This window comes from Topomyia yanbarensis, chromosome 3 (assembly GCF_030247195.1).
Source record: "Topomyia yanbarensis strain Yona2022 chromosome 3, ASM3024719v1, whole genome shotgun sequence".
NCBI lineage: Eukaryota > Metazoa > Arthropoda > Insecta > Diptera > Culicidae > Topomyia > Topomyia yanbarensis.
Window position 1 is genome coordinate 268,036,290 of NC_080672.1, and position 25,979 is coordinate 268,062,268.

Below are 25,979 nucleotides of genomic sequence, written 5' to 3' on the forward strand. Positions count from 1 at the left end.
CTTGTGGCAAACGTATTGAATGGGGTGCTTTACAAAACTGAGTGCCTCCAAAAACGGCTTCGGTCGTTTTTGAGACAGCACGATCAAATACCGTTATTTTGGTTAGATGTGGCATTATGCTACTATTCCAAATCCGCACATGAGTGATATGCGGCTAATTCCTTAGATTTTGTGCCAAAAGAATTATACCCACCAAACTGTCCGGAACTTCGCCCGATTGAAACCTGTTGGGCCATGATGAAATGCGAACTTTGGAAGATCAAAGGAGTGGCGAAGGACGAAAAAACTAATGAAAAGGTGAAAACTGAGAAAAACATACCGGGAACGCCTGTATAGGCTCTGATGAAGGGAGTTAATCGCAAATTTCGAGCATTTTATTCAAACTCATTCTACAGTTTAACAGATTATGCAAACTGAAATAAATATACATACTGAATTACTGTGTCTGTTTCATTTGGATAACTATAGCCGATGTACCAATCAATCTAATGTGTTGCAAGAATTAACGACTCACCCTTTATTGCACGTTCCAATAATGCGAAAGTAAATAAAGTCAAGCAGTATTAGCAATCGAAGACAAAATGATATAAAACTTTTTATCACATATATTATCCAATCTCGTTTATCTAAAACGAGTTATATTTGCGTATATCTGCAGCTTCACAAAGTGTAGTACATTGGCTCAGTTGGTTTGTACCACGTTTCGCTGGTTTATGTGCAAATGATTCTATGTATTTAATTGTTGGTAAAAATGAGCCTCCCTAGTATTTATTCGTCTGAATAACGCTTCATGCGAATACATAAAACAAGACCCTTTCGTACTATGCTTCGCCTCAGCAAAAATAGTGAGAGGGTATTCGCTGCGAGAAAAATTCTTGCAAGGAAAAATCAATACCAATCCAGACGTAGTGGCGTTTGGCTCGGTATCGCAACGCAAACGAAATAGATTTGTGATTTTTTATCTCTAAGTACATGGTTAAACGGTGTTCAAATGGATATTAACTAAAGGTTTACATGGTTGCACTGAAAAAGTTTTAGAGTTTGTATTTATTTTGTTCTGGTGTTTAATTTGTTGCGCTGAAAAACGAAGTATACCTACGCATCAGATTGATGGATAGTAAAATAATACCTTTCAACCGTTCGCTCATTTTAGAAGCATATTAATTGCAATTTACTGAAGTGATTGAACTTTCAGACTTCGAAAAAAAGACCATAGAGTTTTGCAAGGAAGGATTGTGAAATTGCACCCCATCACAGAAAGGAAAGGACTCATCTGTATTAGTGTTAGTACACCCTACATCACCCAAGTAAAGGCTTGTTGCAAACGCAATGTAGGGGATGGAAAGGAAAACTAAAATATAACAAATTTGGTGAAAATGTAGGGCAACAATGCCATCCCTTCGAAGAACCATTGATACATCGCTAAGATAGTTAAAATTTAAGACTGGAATATTTGCTCGTTCGCCCCGGGTCCAATTGTTTGTTTTGGTTCGGTTTCTTCAGTTCACTTGCTACTATCTTTTCACTCGTTCTACGATAAGACGCGACGCACTAATGAGATGAAAATACGATTACCACATTTGCATCATTCTTTTTTTGAATTTCAGCGGATACAATAACAAACATACATCTTCATTATCAAGGATGCCTGAGCATCTTGCTATACATGTAAGAACAATTTAAACGGTATACACCATATCTTCTTTTTCTGATTCTGAATGACAAACTATGTTGTGGGAGTGTGAGTTATCGACGAATAACTAATAAAAACGCCCCCTTTTCCATGACAAGTTCAGCTTCAAGAAGTTCCCAGCAGTTAGCTTTTGCTTGATATTTTACTAATACCCAAAGTGAAAAACGGAATAGGTATAATCGTTTAGTGAACAATACTAAAGAAATACAAACAAAACATTCGCTGGAGTTCAGTCCAGTAACGCTGATTTGTGTACTAGTTTCGATACGGACGTGATAAAATAAGCAGCGTGATTCATATTCAGATACTGAAGTGAGAAATTCGTTCGGTTACGATGAAAGAATTGGCTTGTGTTTTGCTATTAGCTTTACTCAGGACCGTTCCTAACATAGAAGGTAAGTGATATTTTTTGTATGCAAAATTAGGCAAACGAACTGAGTCGAATGAAAACTTGAGAGGGTTGACCAACCTTGAGCTTCTACAATTGGTAAAAATGTTCGGAATCGTGGCGTTTTCGAAAAATGTTTTTTTTTAATGATTATAAATGCCCAATTTTATAACAACGACAGAAAAATTAGGGAGGGGGGTTTCAAAAGCTTTAAAGTAGCTTAGGGTAAAAAAACTTTTTTCTCTAATAGATAGTTATTCTCTCCGCAAATACAATCCTGAAGTTTGAAAGTTGTACTGAGAATAATTTCAGAGCACCTGTCCAGGCACCAACGAGTGCGGAGCCGCACTAAGTGGTTTGCCGCGCCAAGTGTTTTGCCTCTACTTTTCGACAACTCCTCGGTGCGCCAACGGGTTTAAGGAAATTTTTAAATTGTGTTACCGAAATGGGGGCGCATGGTGCACCATTTTAGATTTGTTCGAGGAAACCAATGAGGACCGCCGGACGAGGTGATCTTTCGCTCGCTGTCGAAAGTGCAAACAAACCTGTGATCTACTCATTTGTCCAGTCTACTCAAACATAGGGGCTATGACTAGCCACGGGCGAATGAAGCGTTGTGGCGCCGCCACATTAGGCAGTGGCAATGTTATATTTCTGTTAAATACTAACCTTTTGTCACTAAAAACCTGTTTCAATCCACCTAGTGGTGCAATTCTGCCTTTCTCAGTTGTCCAAACTACTATTCCATGGCTATAACAGATTCAGTACGATTTGAACCTACATACAATGGACTATGGTCCCTAAGCCGTATTTAGGAAGACAAAACTGTTAGCGCCCAAACCTAGTTTTAGATATATAGTATCTGCGTTAAACTTTATTAGAAATTTCTTCCCGATTTTATTACTTGAATTAGGATGGTCCTTGTGGTTATGGTGTCCAAAGTATCAACTTTTAAGATATGTAAAATTTAGCTACATAATGTTCTACAAAGTAATAAATCAATCAAATTGATGTTACTTTTCTGAAAAAAAAAACTATATGGCTTTCTCTAATGTTTCATGTGTTAATTTGAATATTTAAGATAGGGTGGCTCTTGAAAAATTGGTTTTCTATTAATATCTTTTTATGTGTTCATTTCCCGCAAATACTTCGTTCTAGAGGTTTTTAGAACTTTTATAAATGCATATTTTTGCCGAAGTTTCTATTTCTTGTATTTGCATAGTTACAGACGATTTTCAATACAAAAATGGTTTTTTTTTTCGAAGCTATATATCTTCCAAGATTGCAAATGGATTTCCAATCTGTTGATTTCATTTGAAAGATCGGAACTTTTCTAGTTTTCAGTGAAAAACCTGCGAGAGCGTTATTTCTTTGAAAGAATTAATTAATTTTTGAAAATGGTATATTTTTCAACAAAAATCGATCATAACTTTCCAAACAGACGAGATAATAACTATGTTACTTCAGCAAAAATATGTGCCATACAAAGTTCTAGAAGTGTTGCAAACAAAATATTTTCGAAAAATCAATATATGAAATGACAAATGAAAAATAGTAATTTTAAGGGGTCACGATTTGATCGCTCAATCTCTTATGGCAAAATCAACTGAGAAATAGTCAATGTGTGTGATAATGCAGACAGTTACGGAAGTTCTATTGGTTATGCGACACTTTTTGAAAAACCAGTCTACCATACAACTAATTGTTAGCGTGAATTTACAATAGTGTTAATAGCGTACTTTGGTTAATTCTAAATAAAAGTTATCTATTACATGGTCAATAAAGCAAGTACTATCACCATGCATTATAAAGATGCTATGGAATTAAGATTTATGAGTTATTTTGCCAGTTCGCGGTTGGCGATTCTCAGACCCATTACTTTTATTTGTTTTGAAGTAACAAAGAATTCAGAACGTTACCTTAACTTACCGACAGCCGTCAGTATAATCGATATTTAATTTATACTTTCAAACATTGCATAAATGTTGGAAAAGCATACAATAATTTCCGCTGTTATGAATAACAAACTCGTTCCAAGCTTTCATTTTAAGATAACAATACGTAAACAAAAGTATTTTTTTCTAGTACTCGTTTTGAGCACATACACACTTAATTTTTTTTAACAGTTTACATGAAATCTCGGCGTTTCAAGCATTTTAAAGTCATTTGGCATCAAAAATGCAAATTCGATTTTGAAATTTTCCTTTACTCCCGTTTTGAGGTTTTTCAGTTCCTGCTTATATGGAATCAAGAACCGTCGTAGGTGGCCAATGTGGTCAAAGCGACTTTGGATAGTCATTATTGATCAAGACTGACAAATCAAAGTAATTTTGCATCCATTTCAATAAGTTTTGCATCATTTTAATTTCATGGTGGTACCAGTTTGTATTGGAATTTGCTGTGTGGCCACACTCTTCAACCCGTAACTCCGGAACCGGAAGTCCAATAAAAAAATCAATGGCAGCCGATGGGAAGGTTGCACCTTCTATTTGAGATTAAGTTTGTGCAAAATCGGTTCAGCCATCTCTGAGAAAGAGGTGACAATTTTTTCCACATACACTCACACATACATACAAACAGACATTTTCCGATCTCGGCGAACTGAGTCGAATGGTATATGACACACGGCTCTTTGGGCCGAGATTACGTTGACGATATTCAGAGTGATTGCATAACCTTTCTATATGAGAAAGGCAAAACCGTTGTTAATGGAGCTACGCCACATCGACTTTTTGGCAAGCTGTCCTAATTTGCAGCCGCTCAGTCGAATTTAAACTAGTCATAGCCCCTATGTTCGAGTCGTTTTATCATGCGTAATACCTGCCACTGTTAGTAAGGTTAGAAGGAACAACATATTTTTGCAGTTTAAACCACTTTAAAGCTTTTCCCCCGATTTTTTCGTTGGTTATTGCAAAATAGGCCATTTAGAACTATTTCCAAAAAAGTTACCCATTTTTCAAAAAAGTCGCGATTTGGAACATTTACTAAAAAGTTTTTTATTTAATTCATACTAATTTAAAATAAATGTTTTTTATGTGTTTTGATCCCTTAAGTTACAGTGAAGACCCGATTTTATCAACCTTCCATTTTGTCTACCCGGATTTTGTCGACCTCGCAAGAAAATCCGTTTGAAGGGCAGTAGCAGACGAAGCAAGTCTAATTCACGTAGGGTAGTTATGTCCTAATTCATCTTAGCACCTCTATTCATCCCACCCATTTGAATACATTAGTTAGAGCAGTGTCTGCTATCTCTGTTCAATTCACTAGCTTGAATGGTAGGATGAATAAGAGTGCGTTGTACTCGACTAAATTTTTCATTGAAGCAAAGATGTTTAAAAAATTATTTAGGTCAAGATCGTAGTCAGAAAAAAGTTTCGGGAGGAGTTTAGCAAAATATACCGATTTTCAAAATATATGCCTGAAATGATGTATCGATATACACTAATATTTTTTGCGATTTTTTATACAGTTTTTTCAGGTAATGTGTTATTTATGCAGAACCATGTTTCGATATATGGTACTACCATCATTTGTAGTTAGGTGTTTGGATGTAACAGAGTTTTTAATCCGGGGTTATGCAACAAGAGCTGTGTTCTGGTTGTACTACATCCATACTAGTAGCTGACTGCATTTGGAGGTGCATGTTTCAACAAAATGGAATAAATATGCCAAATGAATTCCTCCAGATAAAAATTATTTTGCCAAAATTTCGTTATGTCCAGTGTTGTTAAAGATACGAACAAATAAGTATGTAACAATTCATGCAATCCTGCGGCAGCTGCTAACTCTTTATCACAAAGTAGTCTAAAGTTTACTCACTGATAACCATGAAGAACATATCGAAAGGGATTGTAAAAGCATCACAATGGGTTACTAAATGCTCAAACTGCGAAAGAACCATGAAGCTTGAACGTTCATCACATAGAAACGTTTTCACTAAAATAATTTTTATTAGCGAAGTGCATTAGAGGCAATGTAGTATATACATGTGTGGCTAAGGTGGCACTTTGATATTCGTAAGATAAATCTTACATGAGTGGTGTGAATGATCACAGAATAAATCGACGTGCCTTCGTCATATCGTTCGTTCCGCTCCCATTGAATTGTGTAAACGCTATGACGTCGACCCGTTGTGCTTCTGGATGGTTTACACATTTTTGGTTGTCAGCACTAGCAAACCGTGTGTTCTGCCACCTATATATACTACATTGCATTAGAGTTAGCTAATGATGGGAATTCGGTATAATGTTAGAATAGTTCTGTTAACAGCACGAATTTAAAAAAAATCTACGATTATCGGATACCTAATAGCTTGAGCGTGTGTTAGAATCGCGCAGACAATCAATAGATGGTAATGCCTAGGAGAAATTAATCATCATTCATTGTACCACTCTTGGTAATCCAAAGTTATTTATCCCTTGTGAAGGCAAGCTAAAATCCTAACAGTAAAGGGCAGGTCGGGCCTCTCAGGCCCGTTATATTCAAGTTCCTTTTTGCCTTTCTCATATAGAAAGGTTATGCAATCGGTCGGAATCCCGACTTTTTAACCGAGACCCGCATGGCTAAATCTATTATACCATTCGATTCAGTTCGTCGATATCGTAAAATGTCTATATATGTGTGTATGTGTGTATGTATGTATGGATCGATGTATGTGGCAAACAATCTCACCGATTTTTCTCAGAGATGCCTGGACCGATTTGCACAAATTTAGTCTCAAATGAAAGGTATAACCTTTCCTTCAGTTTTATCGATCCGACTTTCTGTTCTGGAGTTACGGGTTGAAGAGTACGATCACACAGCACATTCCGATTTCAGCGTATAAGGCGATGAATGTAAAAAGGTGAAATTGTTTTCCAAAATGTGAGTACTCGGAGAATTATTTCGACTGTCGATTGGTTCTAAGCTCAATTTCGTTTGATCACGACCAATAAATGTTTTTGGGTTGGTATTAATTTCTTTTGATGCATAACCGGAGTACATATTCAGATTCTTCTTCCAGTCTTCATCAGATTCATTGTCGGAAGCAATATCATTCGCATCTTCTTCCTCGCTTTGAAAATCTGCTTCGGCATCGTCTGCTATTGAATTTGCTTGAATTTCTTCCATTATTTCAGAATCCATGAAGCGATTGAAAACATGGCCAGATCGTCTTGTAGCCATTTCAATTTTTTGTTGTTTTTAGATCCTACAATTTGAATCATCACGACAACTATAACACCAAAAATAGACAATAACGACACGGTTATATTGAATCCAAAAAATTGTCAAGTAGACCATAGTGGGTGAAATGAAAGTATTTATCTAACAAAAATGCTATTTTTTGTTATAAAAAAGGTAAAAAGATCAAATCAATCAAAACTTGACAAAAATACCTGCTAATATGGAGATGAATTCATCAAAATGTTTTTTTTTCAGATAAATATGAATGTATAAAACCCGTGGTATTCCTAGTAAATATTGAATGTACACCGGGCCTGCCAGGCCCGGATTGCCTTTTTGCGCATGTAAAAAATTTAAACAGTGCTGCGCACCACTCCATAGGTGCAAATTTCACAATTATTTATTTTTGTTATAGATTTCCAAGCAACTTATCAAAATTTCCATGCCCAAGCTTATACTGCATAGACATTTTTTTGCAACTAAAAAATTGTAACGTTCCGGGCCTCTGAGACCCGCGTGCCTTTTTGAGGGTTATTGATCAACACCGGCTTTCCAGCTCCGTACGAAAAGCGGACCAGGAAAGAGAAGGAATGTTAGTCCGACACTTCCCGATCCGAAACACATAACAGAAACATTTCAAAACTATATCTCGCGTTGCTACTTGTTATAATTTTCTTTTATTTTAACTACTAACGAGACCAAATTTATAACACAGCATACTACAAAAATTGCGTTCTTTTTTATTTTGATTATAGAGGTTTTAACCTTAGGGTCATGCGCCACTTTTGGGGTAGAGAAATCTCTTTTGGAAAAATATCTAACCCTATGTGCGGGGTTGGGAATCGAACCCGGGTAAGCTGTGTACAAGGCAATCGATTTACCGACTACGCTATGCTCTTCCCCCTAAAATTGCGTTCTGTTATAATCTTGTTATTGCATTCTAATCGGGTTCTTATTACTAGAGGCCGTTTATACTACTGCGCACTCCACAAGTGTCACAGGATGAGGGAGGTAGGAAGTAGAGATAGGTATTCGATTAAAAATTGTGCTAGAATTCGCGCACTATTCAAGCTTCAGGGCATCCGGCCACCAGGAGACTTATTAGGTGTCTAGAAATACGCATGGAAAATCATAACGACGAATTGCGAGAAAATCGTCCTTAAATTAAGGACCTGCCAGTTTTCCTTCAGTACTTTTGCAAAGGCACATCGACGTTTTAGCGACTCTGCTTCTTCACATCTTTAGGGCACCTATTGCCAGTGGCATTTTTCCATCTCGCTGGAAGTTCGCGAACATGTTCCCAGTCCACAAAAAGGGAAATAAGCGAGACGTTGACAATAACCGCGAAATTACTTCATTGATTGCTGTATCGAAGTTGTTCGAGCTGGTAATTATGGAACCTATTTAGCCTCATTGCAAGCAGTCCCAAAGTGACGATCAGCATGGATTCACGTTCGACTGCGACTAACATGCTATGCATTACATCTTAGATAACAGAGAGTATAGAACATCGCGCTCATATAGATGTTATTTACATAGACCTATCTGCCGCCTTTGACAAAGTGCACCATTATATAACAATCACTAAAATGGAGAGATGGAATCAACGGTAGTTTGTTGCAGCTATTTCGATTCTATCTTACAGATCGAGAAATAGTGATTGTCGTTGCAGATTGTCAGGCGCCCGCATTTATTTCTACGTCAGGAGTACCCCAGAGGAGTCACTTGGGACCATTGATGTTTCTGCTTGACCTCGACGATGTCCATCTAGTTCTGAAGACTCCACGTCTATCCTTCGCAAACGATCTCAAGATGTTTCTTCTTATCCGCTCTACTTAAGATTGTAAATTACTCCAACAAGAGGTTGAAACCTTTGCTGATGAGTGTAGTTCGAGCCGCTTGTGTGTAAATCCGAGGAAGTGCTCGGTGATCTAATCCTCAAGAAAAAAAAGACTATTTGTTTCAACTATCGTCAACTGGATTAGCAAAGCACCCCGAATGCTGGGATGCATCTTCAGGATTACCACAAATTTTACGTATACATATTTATTGTATCAAATCGCTGTACTGTTCATTTCGCTGTGATCTCTTGACTCTTGGGCATGCTATAGATTTGCTCATTTGATATGCCCCTTTGCTATGCAAACTGGTACTTGTTTAGCGGAACTTTTGATAAATGGTCCGTTCGAATCTAGTGGTCCAGTAGTTTTCTCATCAGTTTCAAAATTGTTAATGTCAAACAGATAGGCCTAAAGGCCTTTTCTACCTGTTGTTGGAATAAATAGTTCCGAGTAGTTCCAGAAGAATCATGTCATGTTTTTGAAAATATTGAAAGAATGTTCAGGACCGAGGGATTTGTAGCGTTCAAAGGAGTTGATAGCCCATTTAATTAGAGACGGTGTTGTAAGCTGTCTCACCAGTTTATGTGATGTCTCACAAGTCCTGTTAGGGCGGAGTCCATCACAATCCTGACCTCGAATTCTCGTCTTTCGCAACCGACCCAGGAAATTGGTGTTCATTAGAGCATCTAATATTTCACTAATGTCAATTGTGAGAGAATCATCGCCTTTTTTCACTTGCTCTGGGCCATTTGTGTGATCCTTTGATAAGAATTTTTTTTTAAAGGCTAGCTGCATCTGGAAAGTTTTCGATATTTTCACAAAACTCGCACATTGATAGTTTTTAACCTTTCTCAACTCAGCATTGTATTTGGTAAGAGCGGTCCTGAGGTCTGATCAATTACCAGTATTCTTCGCTTTATGGAATAGGGGCCTAGATTCCTTCTTAAATGTTTCTAGATTTTCGTTCTACCAAAGAACATCACGACATACCTCGTTACAAAAGGGCAACTGTCATTATAGACGGTTATGATCCTCTTTTATTGGTCGTTTGTCGCATTAACCAGATCTGTTGGAGATTGGATATTACTCCCCATTCTTTCGACTGTGCCAGGTGTTAGCGAAATACACACCGATTTGTTTTCCTTATTTCCCTGTGTTTTTGCACTGTGAGTTTATTGGCTTCTATGGCGAACATCACGTGTCTGTGATCCGACAGACTAGGTTCGTCAGAAACGTGTTATTTATCTTTTCCGCTATTTGAGCGCTGCATAACGTGAAGTCCAGTACATCGCTTCTAACTGCGTTAATAAATGTAGGTACAACTCCCTTGTTACATACATTGACATCTTTCGACGAAAGGTATTCTAGTAAATACTCACCTCTGATATTTATATTTATTGCTTCACATTCTTCAATGAAAAGGGGGCTTGTTTATTCTTCTGTAGTACTCTATGAGGGCGTCACCCACAGGAACTTTTTCAGTTCATGCTTGCCAAGAACTTCCACGTTCAGCGAAAACCGAGGTACCCGAGGTGTATGCCAGCCTTTCCGAATACGTAGTCCAGCTTCATCTACCACCAACAGGAGCTCTACCGTTTTGAGGACCGTGCTCCTCTTCACTACCCCCCAACGTTCTGTGCGTAATTGTCGTTCATATTCTGGCGCTTCCCGGGGCTTGATTGCAGCTGTGGAATCCTGCAGCCACTTAGCTGTATCGCTGTCTAAACAGGCGATTTCGAGATACCCTTGTTTCCTAAACTTGGGTCTCGTATTGCTGGAGCTCTGCTCCATGACGATACTGATCAGTGCGCATCGAGTAGTACTCAGCTGTTCATGGCTGAGGGTATTGGCAGTGTACCCAACCGGAATGATGGCCATCGAGTACAACTTGGCCATTTCGTTGAAGGTTGGGCGCTGCTCAGTTTTTAGTGTCTGTGTAGGATCCTGCCCCTTGATCTTTTTCGGTTGAAGTTACTTCCTGCTTCCGCTGTTGTTCGGCGAAGCAGTGTCCGTCGAACGCTGCCGCTTAACTGGTGTCTTACCTATTGGGATTCTTGCCAACTATAGCGCTTCAGCTGGTTTGTGGCCGTTTCCCAGCAGCCACCTATAGCGTTTCTTCGCTGCTCCGCCTAAGTGATGAGTTCCTCGTGTTTCTCTTGATTTACTCTCGGAACTCTCCGACCAACCGGTTGCTCCGCCGAACTGGTCTGTTTTCTATTTGGTCACTCTGCGATCCTCGTATCTAGCTGGAGAATTGAGAATGGACTAAATGCAGGACACAACATCCTCCAACGAGCCATTACTAAGCAGCTCCCCAAGTTTTCTGTCCGTGCAATCCTTCTGCTCTTCCACCTCCATCGTCGCAATCTCCACCAAACTCATGTTTACAGTGTTCTTAGTGTTTTCCGGTTTTGTTTCCACGAATAGCTAGGGTGACAATCAAACCTGTCAGAGCCCCGCTTGACATGGTCAGAGCAAAAATACAATGGGGTGCGCCTTACAAGCTTCTTACGTGGCTGGGTATTTGTCATCACTTGGAATCCCAGTCCAAGTTTCACGTAGGGCTGGGGTATGAAGTGTTTATGCCTCCCTCTGCCATTCATCCCTCGGCACGGGTCTCGTTACACAATGGATTGGCGCATCATCATCGGCATGGCTTTGAGGCCCACCCGCTGGACCCTCTCATTATGCTGCTACAGCAGAAGGCAGATAGCACCCAGCCGATGCCGGTCCACAGTGGTCGGAATCGACAAAAACGTGAACTTAATTCACTAGAGGCCAAACCATCGAATATATTCACAGGGTGTCTTTGGAGGAATTGTTCATATGAATATTCCCCACAATCTGAAAACAATTGAAATTAGGCATGGCTTGCTATGATCGAACTAAAAAAATTAACTTTTTATACTGACTAGATAGAAAGTTGGTATCAAGGTGCTTAGAGTTCTAAGGTGATTCGTCTTCGGCAGTAACTAGACGAGGAGTGAGGTAAGCATGCAGCAGACTGCGGGGAAGAAAAATGACAGCGAACTACTTTGTTGACCCTCTGAAATCAAAGTAAACATATGGAGAGAACTAGTAAACAATGTTGTTAGATGTCGTTTCTAAAACCAACATGGATGATCAGCGTTTTTGAGGATCGTATCACCTGAGAATAAAAACTCCTTGGTTGGTATCTTCGACAAAGCTTTAAGAATGCTTATAGTGAAGAACTTGAGATTGTAGGAGTAAAGGTTATCGATTTATAAGGCGTTTTCTATGACAACCCCCTTAAATCTAGTTTTCTTAATATAACTTTTTTCATTGTGACTTTTCGTGCAAACTATGTATAACACAAATGTGTAGGTATCAAAACTACATAATATTGTCGAAGACTGTATGTAAAAATACTCATTTGTTTCAAAGTTATTGAAGATTTTTACATTTTTTTACACCAACTTCAACTACGAATAAGAAAGAAAGGTGCAAACCAAAATGCACGAACAGGCACTCTTTTTAACTCTATGAACTATGCACAATAAAGCTAAGAAGGTTTGGTGCGTGACACTCTAGAACCCTATGAATAGGGTAAGCTTACTTTATCATGTTTTTTACTTTTTCCATGCAAAAATCAGCAAAACAAAAAATTTTAAGTTTTTTTGCCCCAATTTTTGAAATTCTTGGTTCAATGTTCAATTACAAGTATTATTTTCTCTTATACCTGAATATTTCAGTTTTTTTAAACGTGGAAGCAAAAATGTAAAGTTTTTAATATCATTGCAGATTACAAACTAATATATACTCAAATAGACATGTCATAATGAATTTAATGCTTACTAAAGAATGTCATACCATTATTTATTAAATTTTACGGAAAAAAATGAAAAAAAATTTTTGCTGATTTTTGTATTAAAAAAGTCAAAAAACATGATAAAGTAAGCTTACCCTATTCATAGGGTTCTAGAATGCCACGCACCAAACTTTCTTTGATTTATTGTGAATAGTTTATAGAGTTAAAAAAGTGCCTGTTCGTACATTTTGGTTTGCACCTTTCTTTCTTATACGTAGTTGAAGTTGGTGTAAAAAAATGTAAACATCTTCAATAACTTTGAAACAAATGAGTATTTTTACATACAGTCTTCGACAATATTATGTAGTTTTGATACCTACATATTTGTGTTATACATAGTTTGCACGAAAAGTCACAATGAAAAAAGTTATATAAAAAAAACGAGATTTAAGGGAGTTGTCATAGAAAACGTCTTATAAATCGATAACCTTTACTCCTACAAGCTCAAGTTCTTCAACAAAATTCTTCACTATGAGCATTTCTAAAACTTTGTCGAAGATACCAACTTTCTATCTCGCCAATATAAAAAGTTAATTTTTTTAGTTCGATCATAGTAAGCCATGCCTAATTTCAATTGTTATCAGATTGTGCGGAATATTTATACGAACAATTCCTCCAAAGACACCCTGTGAATATATTCGATGGTTTGGCCTCTAGTGAATTAAGTTAACTTTTTTGGCGTTTCCGACCACTGTGCGGTCTAACGACCAAAGGTTATCCATAGACTCACGTGGATGCATGAGATAGAGAACTTGTAGTACAGTGGAGACCCGATTTTATCAGCACCCGATTTTATCAGCTTTTTGACCCGATTTTATCAGCTTCATATGAAAATTGATAATTGGTAGTTTGATGGGCTCTAGCAGACGAACCTAGTTGAATTCGAGTAAATCCTTTCTTGGGCTTATATTTCTTATCTTTAGATCCGAAAAATGCAAAAATAAAAGTATTATTTTTTTTTTAAATTTTGTGCTATCGGACCCCCTTTTTCTGATTAATCATTTTAAGCTCCCCAAAGTAAATAATCAGAAAAGGTTTCAAGATTATATCTAAGGAACAAAGAAGAATATTTTAAGAGCTTCGGGTTATTAAAAAGACAGAAAAATATATGTCCCGATTTTATCAATGTCCCTGTTTTATCAGCTTAAAATTCGCCAAGGAGCTGACTGTACTATGTTATCTAACCATTTGACGGCCAGGTGCCTGGGCCATTTCTATTTTACCACCGACACACAGTGGCGGATTTCCCTAAAAACCTGTCCAAAAGTCGAAAATGGTTTCGATTTACCTGCAAAGGTACATACAACGGTTTTTGGGGGCGCAGATTACGATTTTGATGTCAGATTTTCAAAATTCAAAATGGCAGATACAAAATGGCTGACATTTTAATATAAATATAAGAAATTTTCACGAATGTATGATTTTAATGGTTCCAGTGTATGTCAATAATGTTTATAATGTATCGAATTTTAAATGGTGTGTAGTTAAATGATAGAATTTGTTGATTTGCACGCAATAAGACATTTGGGTGTATAGATGATGTAGCTTTTATGAAAATTTATGTTATTAGTCATTTCAAAATATGTATTTTGAAATATTATACAACACAGTTATAAAACTTTTCAACTCTCTGTACGATTATTATTCAATTGCTGTCCGATGCATATATTTCTCGAAATGCATGAAGTGAAAATTGATAACAAGTTTGCTGCAAATTGTAGTAACTAAAAATGAATATGCCAAAAATACGAAGACAAGTGAAATTTACTAAGATTCGTAGTTTTCTTTAAATTGTTAGACCGAGGATTTGTTCAAAGTCCATTATTACGATGCACAGAGGAGCAACTGGGGTCGAATCCTGGCCAAAACTATTTATTGCGGCCATTGCTGTTATTATGCCTTAATATGAACTAAAAATAGAAAATAACTAGTTTTTGGGACAATTTGGCATCTATCCACCCACCAGTGCAGAGGTCATTTTTCTAGATCCTCCCGAATACTAGTATTTTTGAGGTCATCTTTGTGAATACATTTGTTTTTCCCGATGCATGAACAGTTGGTCAGTGGAAAAAGGAGGAAAAAGGGATACCTGTGCACATCATCATAGATATACATTTTGCCAAACATGGTATTTGGCCCTACAGCATTTTGGTGTACCTCAAACTAGTAGAAATATTTATATTTTCAAATCGCTTGGAATTTGTGGATCGGAAAAGATTGAATGTTTTTCGGATAGCCGGAATCTTGTTTTGTAATGTTGTTTCAGCAACTTTGCCGGATCTTGCCGTATAATGTAACTTTTTTATCATTCAAATTTGGAATAAAATGTTTAAAAAGGGTGTTTCTAAAGCTGGTCCAATTACGCAAATAGTTGTGTTCAATTACGTTTGTTATAATATTGTCCTATTTAATACAGTCATCATCATTAGAAAGCGATTTTGCTGAATATATAATAAAAAATGATTAAAAACCCACCATTTTATCATCATTTTGCATCCATGCAAAAAATCTTTAGCAATTTTTGGCAAACTCTTTATTTTGCCATAATATGCAGTATGCTTTTAGGTATCTAAAAAAATATAACTAAATAAAAAATCGAAAAAAAATTTTTTTTGGTTATTTGCCAAGAATTTGTTATAGTTACTCCACTGTGCGATGAAGCGTCTATTTAAATGCTTGCGTTATACTTGGTCAGAACATGCTCGTACTGCTTCCTGGTATAGTTTTGAGCAACCACACTTTGTTGTCATGCTTGCTGACATACTACGATTGACAACCTTCTCACAAAAAAAATCACAAAGCTGGAGTGTACGCGAAAGTGAGATTTTTAGCCAAGTCACGGCCAGAGATCACAGTATTCTTTTGTTCAACTCTACCGATTTTCGCTCGTAAAATCCAGTTATATATTCCACCTCTAGATTTGTTTTGCTTTGCATGATCAAACGTCATAGTTGCCCGGTAACGTTTGACCATGGTATTCGTAATCGATTTTTGAAATTTTGAACCTTTGGCGATCACTTCTGTTGACCTCGTTGGTTTTCAATATGAACGACCAAAATTATTTACGTCTTTTGCGTTCCACTTTTGAAAATGTTTATGAATCTCGATGAAATTTTCACCACTAAATACACAATTCTTCCTGTTCAAAATACAGTATTGTGAGACTCGCTATGACAACCGGAGGTGCAGCAGTAATTAAAAGTACGAGTCTAAATTGTAAACTGAAAATCTTATAATCCGTCTCCGTCTCCACTTAATCAAAGATTACTCGAAAACGGGCAAATTTGGGCAATAATTCTATAATGTTCCAAATGGAGAATCGTTCAAAGAACACAAATTGCCTTGAAACATAGTGGACATACGTGGACAAAAAATTATTTCAATAATTTAGCAAAAATGTGTGCTGAAACCGTCTGCTACAAAATCGTAAAAGTTATTGACATTTTCTATAAACAAACAAAATAATATCTTTTGACATCAATAGATACAAATAAAGTACATACCTTCAGCATAACTTTCCATTATTCCATATTTGAAACCAGCAGTTTTATTAAAATACAGCTACATTTGAATAAAATTGATATTTCGGGAGCTCGATAAAAATATAAGTATGTTGATTGTAGTACAACTTTTCGCCTATAATACCTACCACGTTACTAACTTGGGGTTAGTTGTCGTTGAAATGAACGAAAACTGGGGTTATCACTTGGGTTATTAGGATTTATCATGTATCATGCCTTGTATCAAATATCTGTATTCCGCAATCCGTTAGTAAATTTTCAATAGCTAACATTCGTATTGTTTTCGTCTTTGTACCAAATATGTCACCATTATATATTCATAATCACTTGGTAATACTTAATTTCCTTTCTCATCACTTCAAGGAACTCCGTTAAAGGTTCGAACCTGCTTGCAGTATGGAGCGACTTCTGTTACCAACACCAACAGCCAATATAGTCAAGATGGTTCGGATGATTATGATAGCTATGATGAACCTGCGGAGCCAACTGATAATACACTAGTGGATAAGAATACGGTATATATTAAAAAGTATTCTAACATTTCAGTGCTTTTCTAATGTATTCGTTTCAGTCCACCGTAGTCGCATGTGCCCGTTACGCAACTTTCTGCTACGCATTATGGACATTTGACACAACGAAGAATACAACCAAAGTAGTTGTACAAGGTAAGAACCTCTAATTGGGCTGTTGCGCCAGTACTTCCATTAATTATTAACAATTGTAGGGTGCTGGGAGCTATCGGATAAGAAAGAAACATGCTACCATAATGAGTGTGTCAGCCACAAGGAAACCCAAAGCGGCCATTATTTCTGCTGTTGCTCGGGTGACAATTGCAACGGCAATTTCAGTTATGCCTCTAATCCAATCATACCGGAAAGTGTCCGTTTGGGTGCCGAAAGTGAATACACACCTTTTGCACCGTACACATCGATATGGAGTTCTCCGACGGTTTATATCTGCTTTGCAATGGTTGGAATCATTCTGATGTTGATAATCGGATTCTTGACATGCAGGAAAACGTCCAAAGCGGTTTCAGAACTGGCCCCGTTGGAACCTTCTGGACCCGGCTACAGTTCAAATTTATACAATGTAGATAATTTGAAATTGGTTTCAATGATTGGTCAGGGAAAGTATGTTTTACCTCGTGTCGTGTCATGCTGCCATTAGTAATGTTATAAAATATTTCTTTTTCTCTTTAAGATACGGTACAGTTTGGAAGGGTATTGTTAATGAACAGCATGTGGCTGTGAAGCTTTTTACCGCTCAACATCGACAGTATTTCTTAAATGAGAAAGATATTTATACGATCCCTCTCATGGAAACGCCTTCTTTACTAACATACTTCGGTAAGCTACTAATCGGTATGTACTCATTTGTAAAAATAATTTATACTTTCTTGTCGTTAGGATGTGACGAACGTCGCACGATGGATGGTCGCATCGAATATCTCTTGGTACTTTCATTGGCTCCTCTGGGATGTCTTCAGGATTGGTTATCCGACAACCAGATGGGTTTTGGTGTCTTCTGCAGAATGGGTAAATCGATCGCCAATGGACTGGCTCATTTGCACACGGAGATTCGCAAAGGAGATTTGGTGAAGCCCTGTGTGTGTCATCGTGATCTCAATTCAAGAAATGTGTTGGTGAAACCCGACCTTTCTTGTTGTATATGTGATCTTGGCTTCGCAATGAAAACTTTCGGACCTCGTTATGAATGTCGGGGTGAAATAGCTTTAGCTGAAACAAAGAGTATCAACGAGGTGGGAACATTGCGCTATATGGCTCCAGAGGTGTTGGAAGGTGCGGTCAATCTGCGGGATTGTGAATCAGCCTTGAAACAAATTGATGTCTATTCACTAGGTTTGGTGTTATGGGAACTAGCGACAAGGTGTGATGATTTTTACCCGGATGAAAATTCGGTACCCGACTATAAGGCGCCATACGAAGAAGAAATTGGTACCAATCCCAACTTCGAGCAGATGCAGGTATTGGTGTCCAGAAACAAGACTAGACCAAGATTCCCCGGCAATTATGAAAATAGTATCGCTGCTAAGGTAGTCAAAGACACATGTGAGGATTGTTGGGACCATGATGCCGAAGCTCGTTTAACTGCACTTTGTGTCCAAGAGCGCATCCAAGATATTACAAGTATGAACCCTAAAGCTCAACTGCACAAAGGTCAAACACCAACATTAAGCACGAACAATTTGATTATTACACCTCCCGCAACATACACGAAAGTCAACTCCACAGCTGTTGCGTTTATGACACCGCCTAATCAACAGATCATTCCACAGAGCCATCATTATTGCGATACCACCACCTCTTCTGTAACTCATTCTAAAGTTATAAACGTACCCATAAGAGCTCGTAATCAAATTATTCCAAATGGTTTACAGAAACATAGCATAAACGACGCCTACATTCCAGACGAGGAAGATAGATTCAAATCACTAACTAATGATCATCATTCGGACGTTTCATTCCGTTATCCTTGTGTTCTCCCAAAGCTGGAAAACAACAAAGTACATCACAAAATAAAAGGCCTGAACAGCGTCAAAGCGATGCTGCAGAAAACTTTCCAAAAATCAAACCCTTACGTCCAGCAGGACTGCGACGATAGCTCGAATTTCGTTGAAAATTCTCTCATTTCGAAGGTCAACCTGGAGAATATACCTTCCAAACGACTGAATGTAAATTCAACAAATCCTCACATCACCCTAATAAACGCAGCAGACAATGATATCGAGAAGAAGTTAGCCGAGCGTCCCAGCAACTTGGATCTCAGTACTAGCAATGGTGGACGATACGAAAACAATCTCATCCGATCAGCTAATTCCAAGTTTAAGACTTTGACTGATGACTTCACCAGTCAACCGTTTACCATGATCCAATCCAATTCACCGAACCAAAAACTCCGTATCGTTGTTTCCAAATCGGCGAACGCAGTTAAGAATCTCAACAGCAGCCGATCAAGCCTCAGCGATCAAAATCGTGAAGACAGCAAACATATGAAGCGGCAGCGATCACTGGAAGTATTTCATGAGGTCTTCGGACCTAAGGGTAGTATTGAGCGGCTTAGGAACCCAAGTCAACGGGTTAAAACCCCCGGTGATGTACCACCCTCGGTACGTAAAATCCGTGCTTCAAAGACCCTCTCGCTCTATGACGACCGAATGATGGACACTAGCAAAATAGCCAACTCCGTATAGCACGAGGAGGTGCTTCTGCTGGAGCTTTAAATGAAAGACACAGCGAGAGGGTAGAAAAAGCCACGAAAAGACTTAGCCAGGTGATAGGTGTGATTAAACGTGACCGAATATTCCATGGCGTAACAAATAATGAATCTCTGTTGACTTAGTCATTACAAAAGACGAGATTGGGTTTTATTTTTGAATATATAACCACAAAGTAAAAATGTTAGGCAGATTTTTGTTTGGGATGTTCCATTTTGGAAGTAAAAATTGGTATTCAAAATTATAACTAAATATGTAACTCACTTTTTGTAATTATAGCAAAGTGATCAGGAAGAGATAAATTTAAGCATTTAGTCAAATGATCAGTATGTTAGAATCTATTGAAAAAAAATCTGAATCAATCTACAAAGCATAATGAGGTAATCTTGGTAAACGCACTTAAATTACTAGAATAAGTGTAGAACAGTAAGTATATTATAAGCACTTGAATAAAAATCTAAGGTATTACAAATGATGGTATGTTTGCATTAAAATTAAGAAAAAAATTCCATTAAAATTAAGAGGTAAGTAAAACAGAATAGACATGTGCGCCGATGTAGTCTTAATCGGTGGCGGCGTAGGAATCAATTTGGATCAGCGGCGTCACGCCGCTTGTAACTATCGGAGGCGGCGTGGATTGGTGTGCAATTATTGAAAAAATATCTTACTGAAAGGATAGCGTAGATGATTTGTTAAAATTGGCCCATCATAATGGCACATATAACCTGTATAACAGATGCAATTTAAAGCGTCAGATGAATGTAATTTTATCTGTTGCCATCAAATGCTCTTTTTTCGAATCTATAGAATATATTTCAACATTTCAAATTTCGAAAATCGATCTGTTTATAGAAAAACCGAAATAATCGATTATCATACAATCTTTCAAAAGATAGTAGAGACTGCAGTAATCTATTTCACAGCCTAAAGTGTATTCTGCACTATTCTGTTGCCTACTTGAATATCTTTTGAAGATTTTTACCGAGCTTTAGTAATTCGCGCGTTCCGGTTCATACCTCTATTAATTACAAGATTCTGTGACAGTAATTTTAATTTTAACCAGTATTATTTACAACGTAAAACTATTCATCCACGAATCGAATGTTCGCCTTAGATCGACAAGAGTTTACTGTTTGAAAATGCTAGGGATGGTAGCGATTACAAAACCAGAGTTTTTTATGTTACTGCTTCTTAGAAACGATACCTTATGGCTGGCCATTTTTGCGATATCACTCAATCTCGAAGAGCGCCGGGTTGAAAAAGTTTCCTAAAAATAACACCTGCAAAATTTGATGCCGACCCAAGAAAAATTAATGGACCCGAAAATGGATTGAAGTGAACCAAAGGCAATTTTTGAAAATTTTGCATTTTTCGCTTTTTTCCTGATATAAACTATTTTAAAACTACTAAAATAAATATGAAATTGCATATATAATATTTTTACTGATGCGAGAAATAAGGCCATTACAAATCTTTTTGAAAAATTATGTCCAAGCACAATTTTTTTTCTGAAAGGGGTGGCAAACAAAAAATAAATATTTATTTTTATTAAAACAAAAAAAAAGCATATTTTTTTTCATTTTACATTTTCCTGCGATCGTTCTCGTGGACGTTTCCGCAGGGTGATTTCGGATAGCGGGGTTGTTTTACTTAAGCAATTCAAGCAAACTTTATTGAATCAATCAAAAGTTCATATAAGGGATGGTTAAGTTTTTCGTTTTAAATAATTTTCCGAACAGTGCAATTTCTAATAGCGGTTTAATCTGTTTCTAAATTCTCAATAAAAGCTTGAATGATCACTAAGAACTTAATATGAACATTTAGGAGTACTTTTAGGTATTATCCGAACTTTTGGTTGCTTGGATAGTTTTCGTACCGTTGTAGTGGCACATGGACCGACTTTACACAAAAAGCATGAAAATTGGTCAAAGATGACCCTGCTTGATAACATTGTACAGAAACAGGATTGTAGCATTTTACATATGGACTGGCGAACTGGCGAACGTACATTCTGTGCATACTATAATTTTTCGAGCTCTAGTGAAAACGGCAGGTTAGGTTTATTGCTTGTGTTTGAAAACATGTAGATTTGTTTGTCTGGTATATGATAGTCATTTGGCTCTGTTCCGTGTACATCTTCAATATACTTTCATTTTCCCCCATCTTGTTGTACAGTCGTACGGATTTACGAAACGTATAGGAATCATCAGTTCATATTTGCCTTTTTTATATAAGGAATGCAATCACTCTGAAACTCGACTTGTCAAGCTAGACCCGGAGTGTCGAGTGTCATATACCACTAGATTCAGTTCGTCGAGATGTGAAAATGTCTGAGCGTGTGTTTACTATAGTAAAGTTGAAAAGTTTTAAAAGTGCATTGACAATGACTGCATAACCACTTTCAAAAGTGCATTGACTTTCGTGCATAACCACTTAAAATAGTCCTTACTTTTCTTCCTTCCTTCTGCCCCAAGAGACTGCATCAAAGCGTTATATCGTGGGGAGGCTGATTCGGTCTTGAGATACAGTGAACTCAAAAAAAAGGAAGATCACTGGCACAACCTAGTGGTACAGTTGAAAACTATTTGGTCTTTCACAGCTCTTGATTTTCCGAACAGGTTTTCCGAAGATAGATCGAGATCACGAGATATTTCGAATAGAATGTTCTTTTGTTGAAATTTCAATATCGCTTTTTCCATTTACATAATTTTAACAATCTCTTTCAGCTTTAATGGTGGTACTTAAGGTATGTCTTTGTACAAAAATGATTATATATTGTCCTGGACAAGTTATGACAAAATGATACAATAGAGCATATATTCGAGCCGTTTAGCTCCGAACACCTATTCCGTTAATTGCAGTGGCGAACTCCCGTTTCTGTGAGCCATTTAGTTCCTGTTTTCGCGAGTCATCTCAGTGAGTCATTTATTCCTCAACGGCGGAATTTCACTCGATACCGATGTCCGTTGCGTAAGTCAATTAGCTCCCAGTTTGTCGCAATTTACTCGGATAGTTCATAAATCCTGTTTGCTGCTTCCGATTCGCTGAAAACTTGCTGACCAACCGCTGGCGCTTCACTCGATATAGTTCCTGACGGTGTAACTAGTCTGCTCACGGGCTTCGGTCCGGGGATTCCAGATGGTTCGTGGTGCCCGATACACTGGCGCCTCAACCAAAGCTGTGGTTACTCTCATAGTCTTCCCCTTAGCATAATCGTCGGGACTTTAAAAGTTCGAGTCGATGATATGTTCTCCGACCGCGATTTTCGCCTGTTGCTGTCTTTCGGCTGCTAGTCAACACTGGGTGGGTTACTTAAGAACTCTAATTATACAGTGCATCCCATATCGGACATCTATGGAATCACACTGTGCAGTTACACTCATCGTAAGTGACAACATATGCAGTTAATCAATCTTTGACTCTGCCTCTTTCAGCTTTCAACTGTCCTACAGGTAATACGCGATTCCTTTCTAGACAACAGTTCAGTCATTCACAAACACCAACTCTGTTTTATGATGAAGACGATTCCGTGGCGAGTGCCTCCAGCTCTGCTAGTGATTCTCGGATTACTTGGAACACTACATTATCCGCGAAAACGAAAATCGTTACACCTCTGAGAAGGTTCAGCTTCAATACTCCATCGTACACTGCATTCCACAGCGTCGGGCCGAGGGACGTCAGTCGTAGTTGTCATTCTCCCTTGTCTGTCTCATAGATCAGTGTTCGGTACTGAAAGTAGCTCTGTAATATCCTGTAGAGTTACTCATGCTGTACAGCGTATGGGCGATTGCTTCCCAGCCAGTACAATTGAAGCATTCTTCACGTCTAAGGTAACAACCACGCAATAGCGATATCCTTTTCTCTGTTGTCATCACAGCTCCCACAACCGTTCGGGTGGAATTCACTGTAGACCTGCCTATAACGAAGTCGAATTGAATGACATGCCGTTCTCACGGTCCGATTAACTTGTTCAGGATTAATCTCTCTAACAGTACCAAGAGACATATTGACCTATACACTGGAAGATCTCCAAGTTTTCCCGGCATCGGAAGCAACATCAGCTTCTTTCGCTTCCAGTTATCGGATCATTCTGAACATATCCGGGTTCTCATATATCGCTTTTTTCAGCAATATATGAGAGGCTGATACTTGGTCTTTCTACTCATGGCTTTCGCCATCTCGATCAGCTGCTTGTCGGTAATTCGAGCTTCTTCTTCGTGATCATCCTCCTCACTGTACGGCGAAGATTGGTTCAAGTTGCGGGGAAAACCTTTCGATGGTGACCTCTAGCTTCTCCGGACACCTTGCAGCTGGGCCTTTTATCTTTGCTATGCCAACTTGCATCTCTTTGAGAATTCGCGTTGGCTTTGTGGCAAATCTCATTACTTCAAGTTTTCTTGTTCAGCTCGACTGCTTTGTTAAAAGCATCTCATGCAGCTCGTTTCCCTCTTTCGGTGTCACTCTAACTCTTCTCCAAGTTCGGAATAACTTATACGTAAATCGGTAATCGTCGTATTACAGCCGACGACCGTTTCTCGGTTTCCCATTTCTCGGTATGGTCGCATTACACGCCCTTGTTAGTACTGCCATTAACTCGTTCGCATTTATGTTGAAGAGGATGCCCTCAAATTTAAATTCTTCGACGGACACGTCCTTGTGAAAGATCGCTGTTTTCCACTTTCACTCGTTATTCAAACCGTGTCCAGTTACCAATGCTGTACCAGATCGCTTGATGGTCGCTGTGGGTATATCCTCGCACGCTTTTCAGTCCATCTTTCCCGTCACTCCAAGGCTACAAACATTAACATGGATAATGGATTCCCGGTTCTCCCTGCGGTAAGTGCTGATGGTACCTTTGTTTGTAAGATCTACATTTAGCTTTGCTAGAGCCTTCTTGATCGCTGATGGTCAGACAAAGTCCTTTTGATTCCAGCGTCCTTCTCGACGATTTTGCAAGTTCCTAGTTCTTGGAATATTTCAGATTTAAAGTCTCTTCCGTTCCTTGAAAAACGACTAATTCGATTTTCACAAGCTTAGTCTTAAATGGAAGGTTTAGTAGCAGACTTTAATCTGGTGAAGTTCATACGAATCGCACATATGGGTGCGGAAATATGGTATGAATACTGCGATCCCATATTAAATCTTTAAATTTCAAAAGCCTTTCGGTAAATCTCATGCATATTGAATATTGAACCACATAGAAATCGCCAGGAGTCTTATGTGAATTCAGATTGTTTCCTTATAGAAATTATTTTAGAATGCAACAACCGATCTCTATCGACTGTTGCATTTAAGGGGTTATATACAAAGTTGGAACTCAACAAATCGAAAAAAAATTATTGAATATTCTGAAAGTACATACTTTTGAAAATATCTGTGCGAAATTTCATCCAGATCGGAGCACTAGATTCCAAACTATAGCCGTTCGCAGCACGCTGGTTCTTCCGCGTATGAAGTTAACACATAACTTTAAACGCAATTATTTCGTAACTAAGTTGTTTGAAAAGTACCGTTGCGGTGAACGTGATATCGCAAAAACTATTCATCCGAGTTTCATCAATTTTTTTTTGAATTGTTTGTATTTACATTCTCGTATACTTGAACGGTTCCATTTTTATCCAAAAAATTTTGATTCTTTGCAATGAATTTTTGTTTAAATTTTTTAATACCCCTGAACTCATTTTTTTGGTTAACACGTTTTATTTACAGGAAAAAAATTGTTATTGGGAAACCAATCCGTTCAAGTACACCACAATACATTTTTCTTCAATAATCTTTTCACTTTTTTGATTTCAGTTGAGCGGTTCGACTTGGAGAGCGTTCACCGCAAACTCTGCAAAAAAAACTCGCTACGGGGGATGGGCCATAACTCCGCCAACCTTCAATATTATTTTTAATTCAACTTGTTTTTTCGAACTTTGATAGCACTACCAACGAGCTGTCTTTTGCTTTTTCAAAAAAAAATTGCATAAAACAAAATCACGAACTTAGCTCTCTTTTTCGCTACAACTTTGTATATAACCTCTTAAAATGGAATCGATTCAGAAGTCGGTCTTTTAGCCTTGCCATGAGATGTTTGTTTGAGAATTCACGGGCCGGTCCTTCCTTCCGCGAACAGTAAACGTTTCGTTTGATGTTAGATTGGATCGACGATTTTATTCGGACGTCCTATCTACCATATTGACCATTCTTGGTCAAAATAAAAAAAAATTATGGGATAGCATTTTCCAAAACTACTAGAATAGTTTTCAATGACGAAAAGCAAAACTTTATGAACGCTATTGTTGTTTTATAAAAAGTGACAAATTT

At 37.9% G+C, this 25,979-nt stretch overlaps 1 protein-coding gene across 22 annotated transcripts; it reads left to right on the forward strand.

Moving 5' to 3' along the window:
* Positions 1-854: 854 nt before the first annotated feature.
* On the forward strand, positions 855-20,142 carry LOC131688966 (bone morphogenetic protein receptor type-2). Of its 22 annotated transcripts, none has more exons than XM_058973646.1 (8): positions 855-1,008; positions 1,608-1,668; positions 1,792-2,088; positions 16,799-16,950; positions 17,007-17,100; positions 17,160-17,565; positions 17,636-17,781; positions 17,842-20,142. In XM_058973646.1, the coding sequence occupies exons 3-8, from the start codon at positions 2,028-2,030 to the stop codon at positions 19,644-19,646; spliced, it is 2,664 nt and encodes an 887-aa protein (XP_058829629.1). In that variant the 5' UTR covers positions 855-1,008; positions 1,608-1,668; positions 1,792-2,027; the 3' UTR covers positions 19,647-20,142. The 22 variants fall into 22 exon arrangements, with proteins under 22 accessions (XP_058829629.1, XP_058829635.1, XP_058829638.1 ...); XM_058973652.1 differs by having other exon boundaries at positions 1,797-2,088; XM_058973655.1 differs by having other exon boundaries at positions 1,852-2,088.
* The last annotated feature ends 5,837 nt before the right edge of the window (positions 20,143-25,979 follow it).

Excerpts from the sequence above, each read along its gene's own strand:
- LOC131688966 (XM_058973640.1), top strand. The coding sequence starts at position 2,028 with ATGAAAGAATTGGCTTGTGTTTTGCTATTAGCTTTACTCAGGACCGTT. Across the intron at positions 2,089-16,798 it reads GACCGTTCCTAACATAGAAG|GAACTCCGTTAAAGGTTCGA; the intron begins GTAAGTGATATT and ends CATCACTTCAAG. Across the intron at positions 17,782-17,841 it reads TTCTTTACTAACATACTTCG|GATGTGACGAACGTCGCACG; the intron begins GTAAGCTACTAA and ends TCTTGTCGTTAG.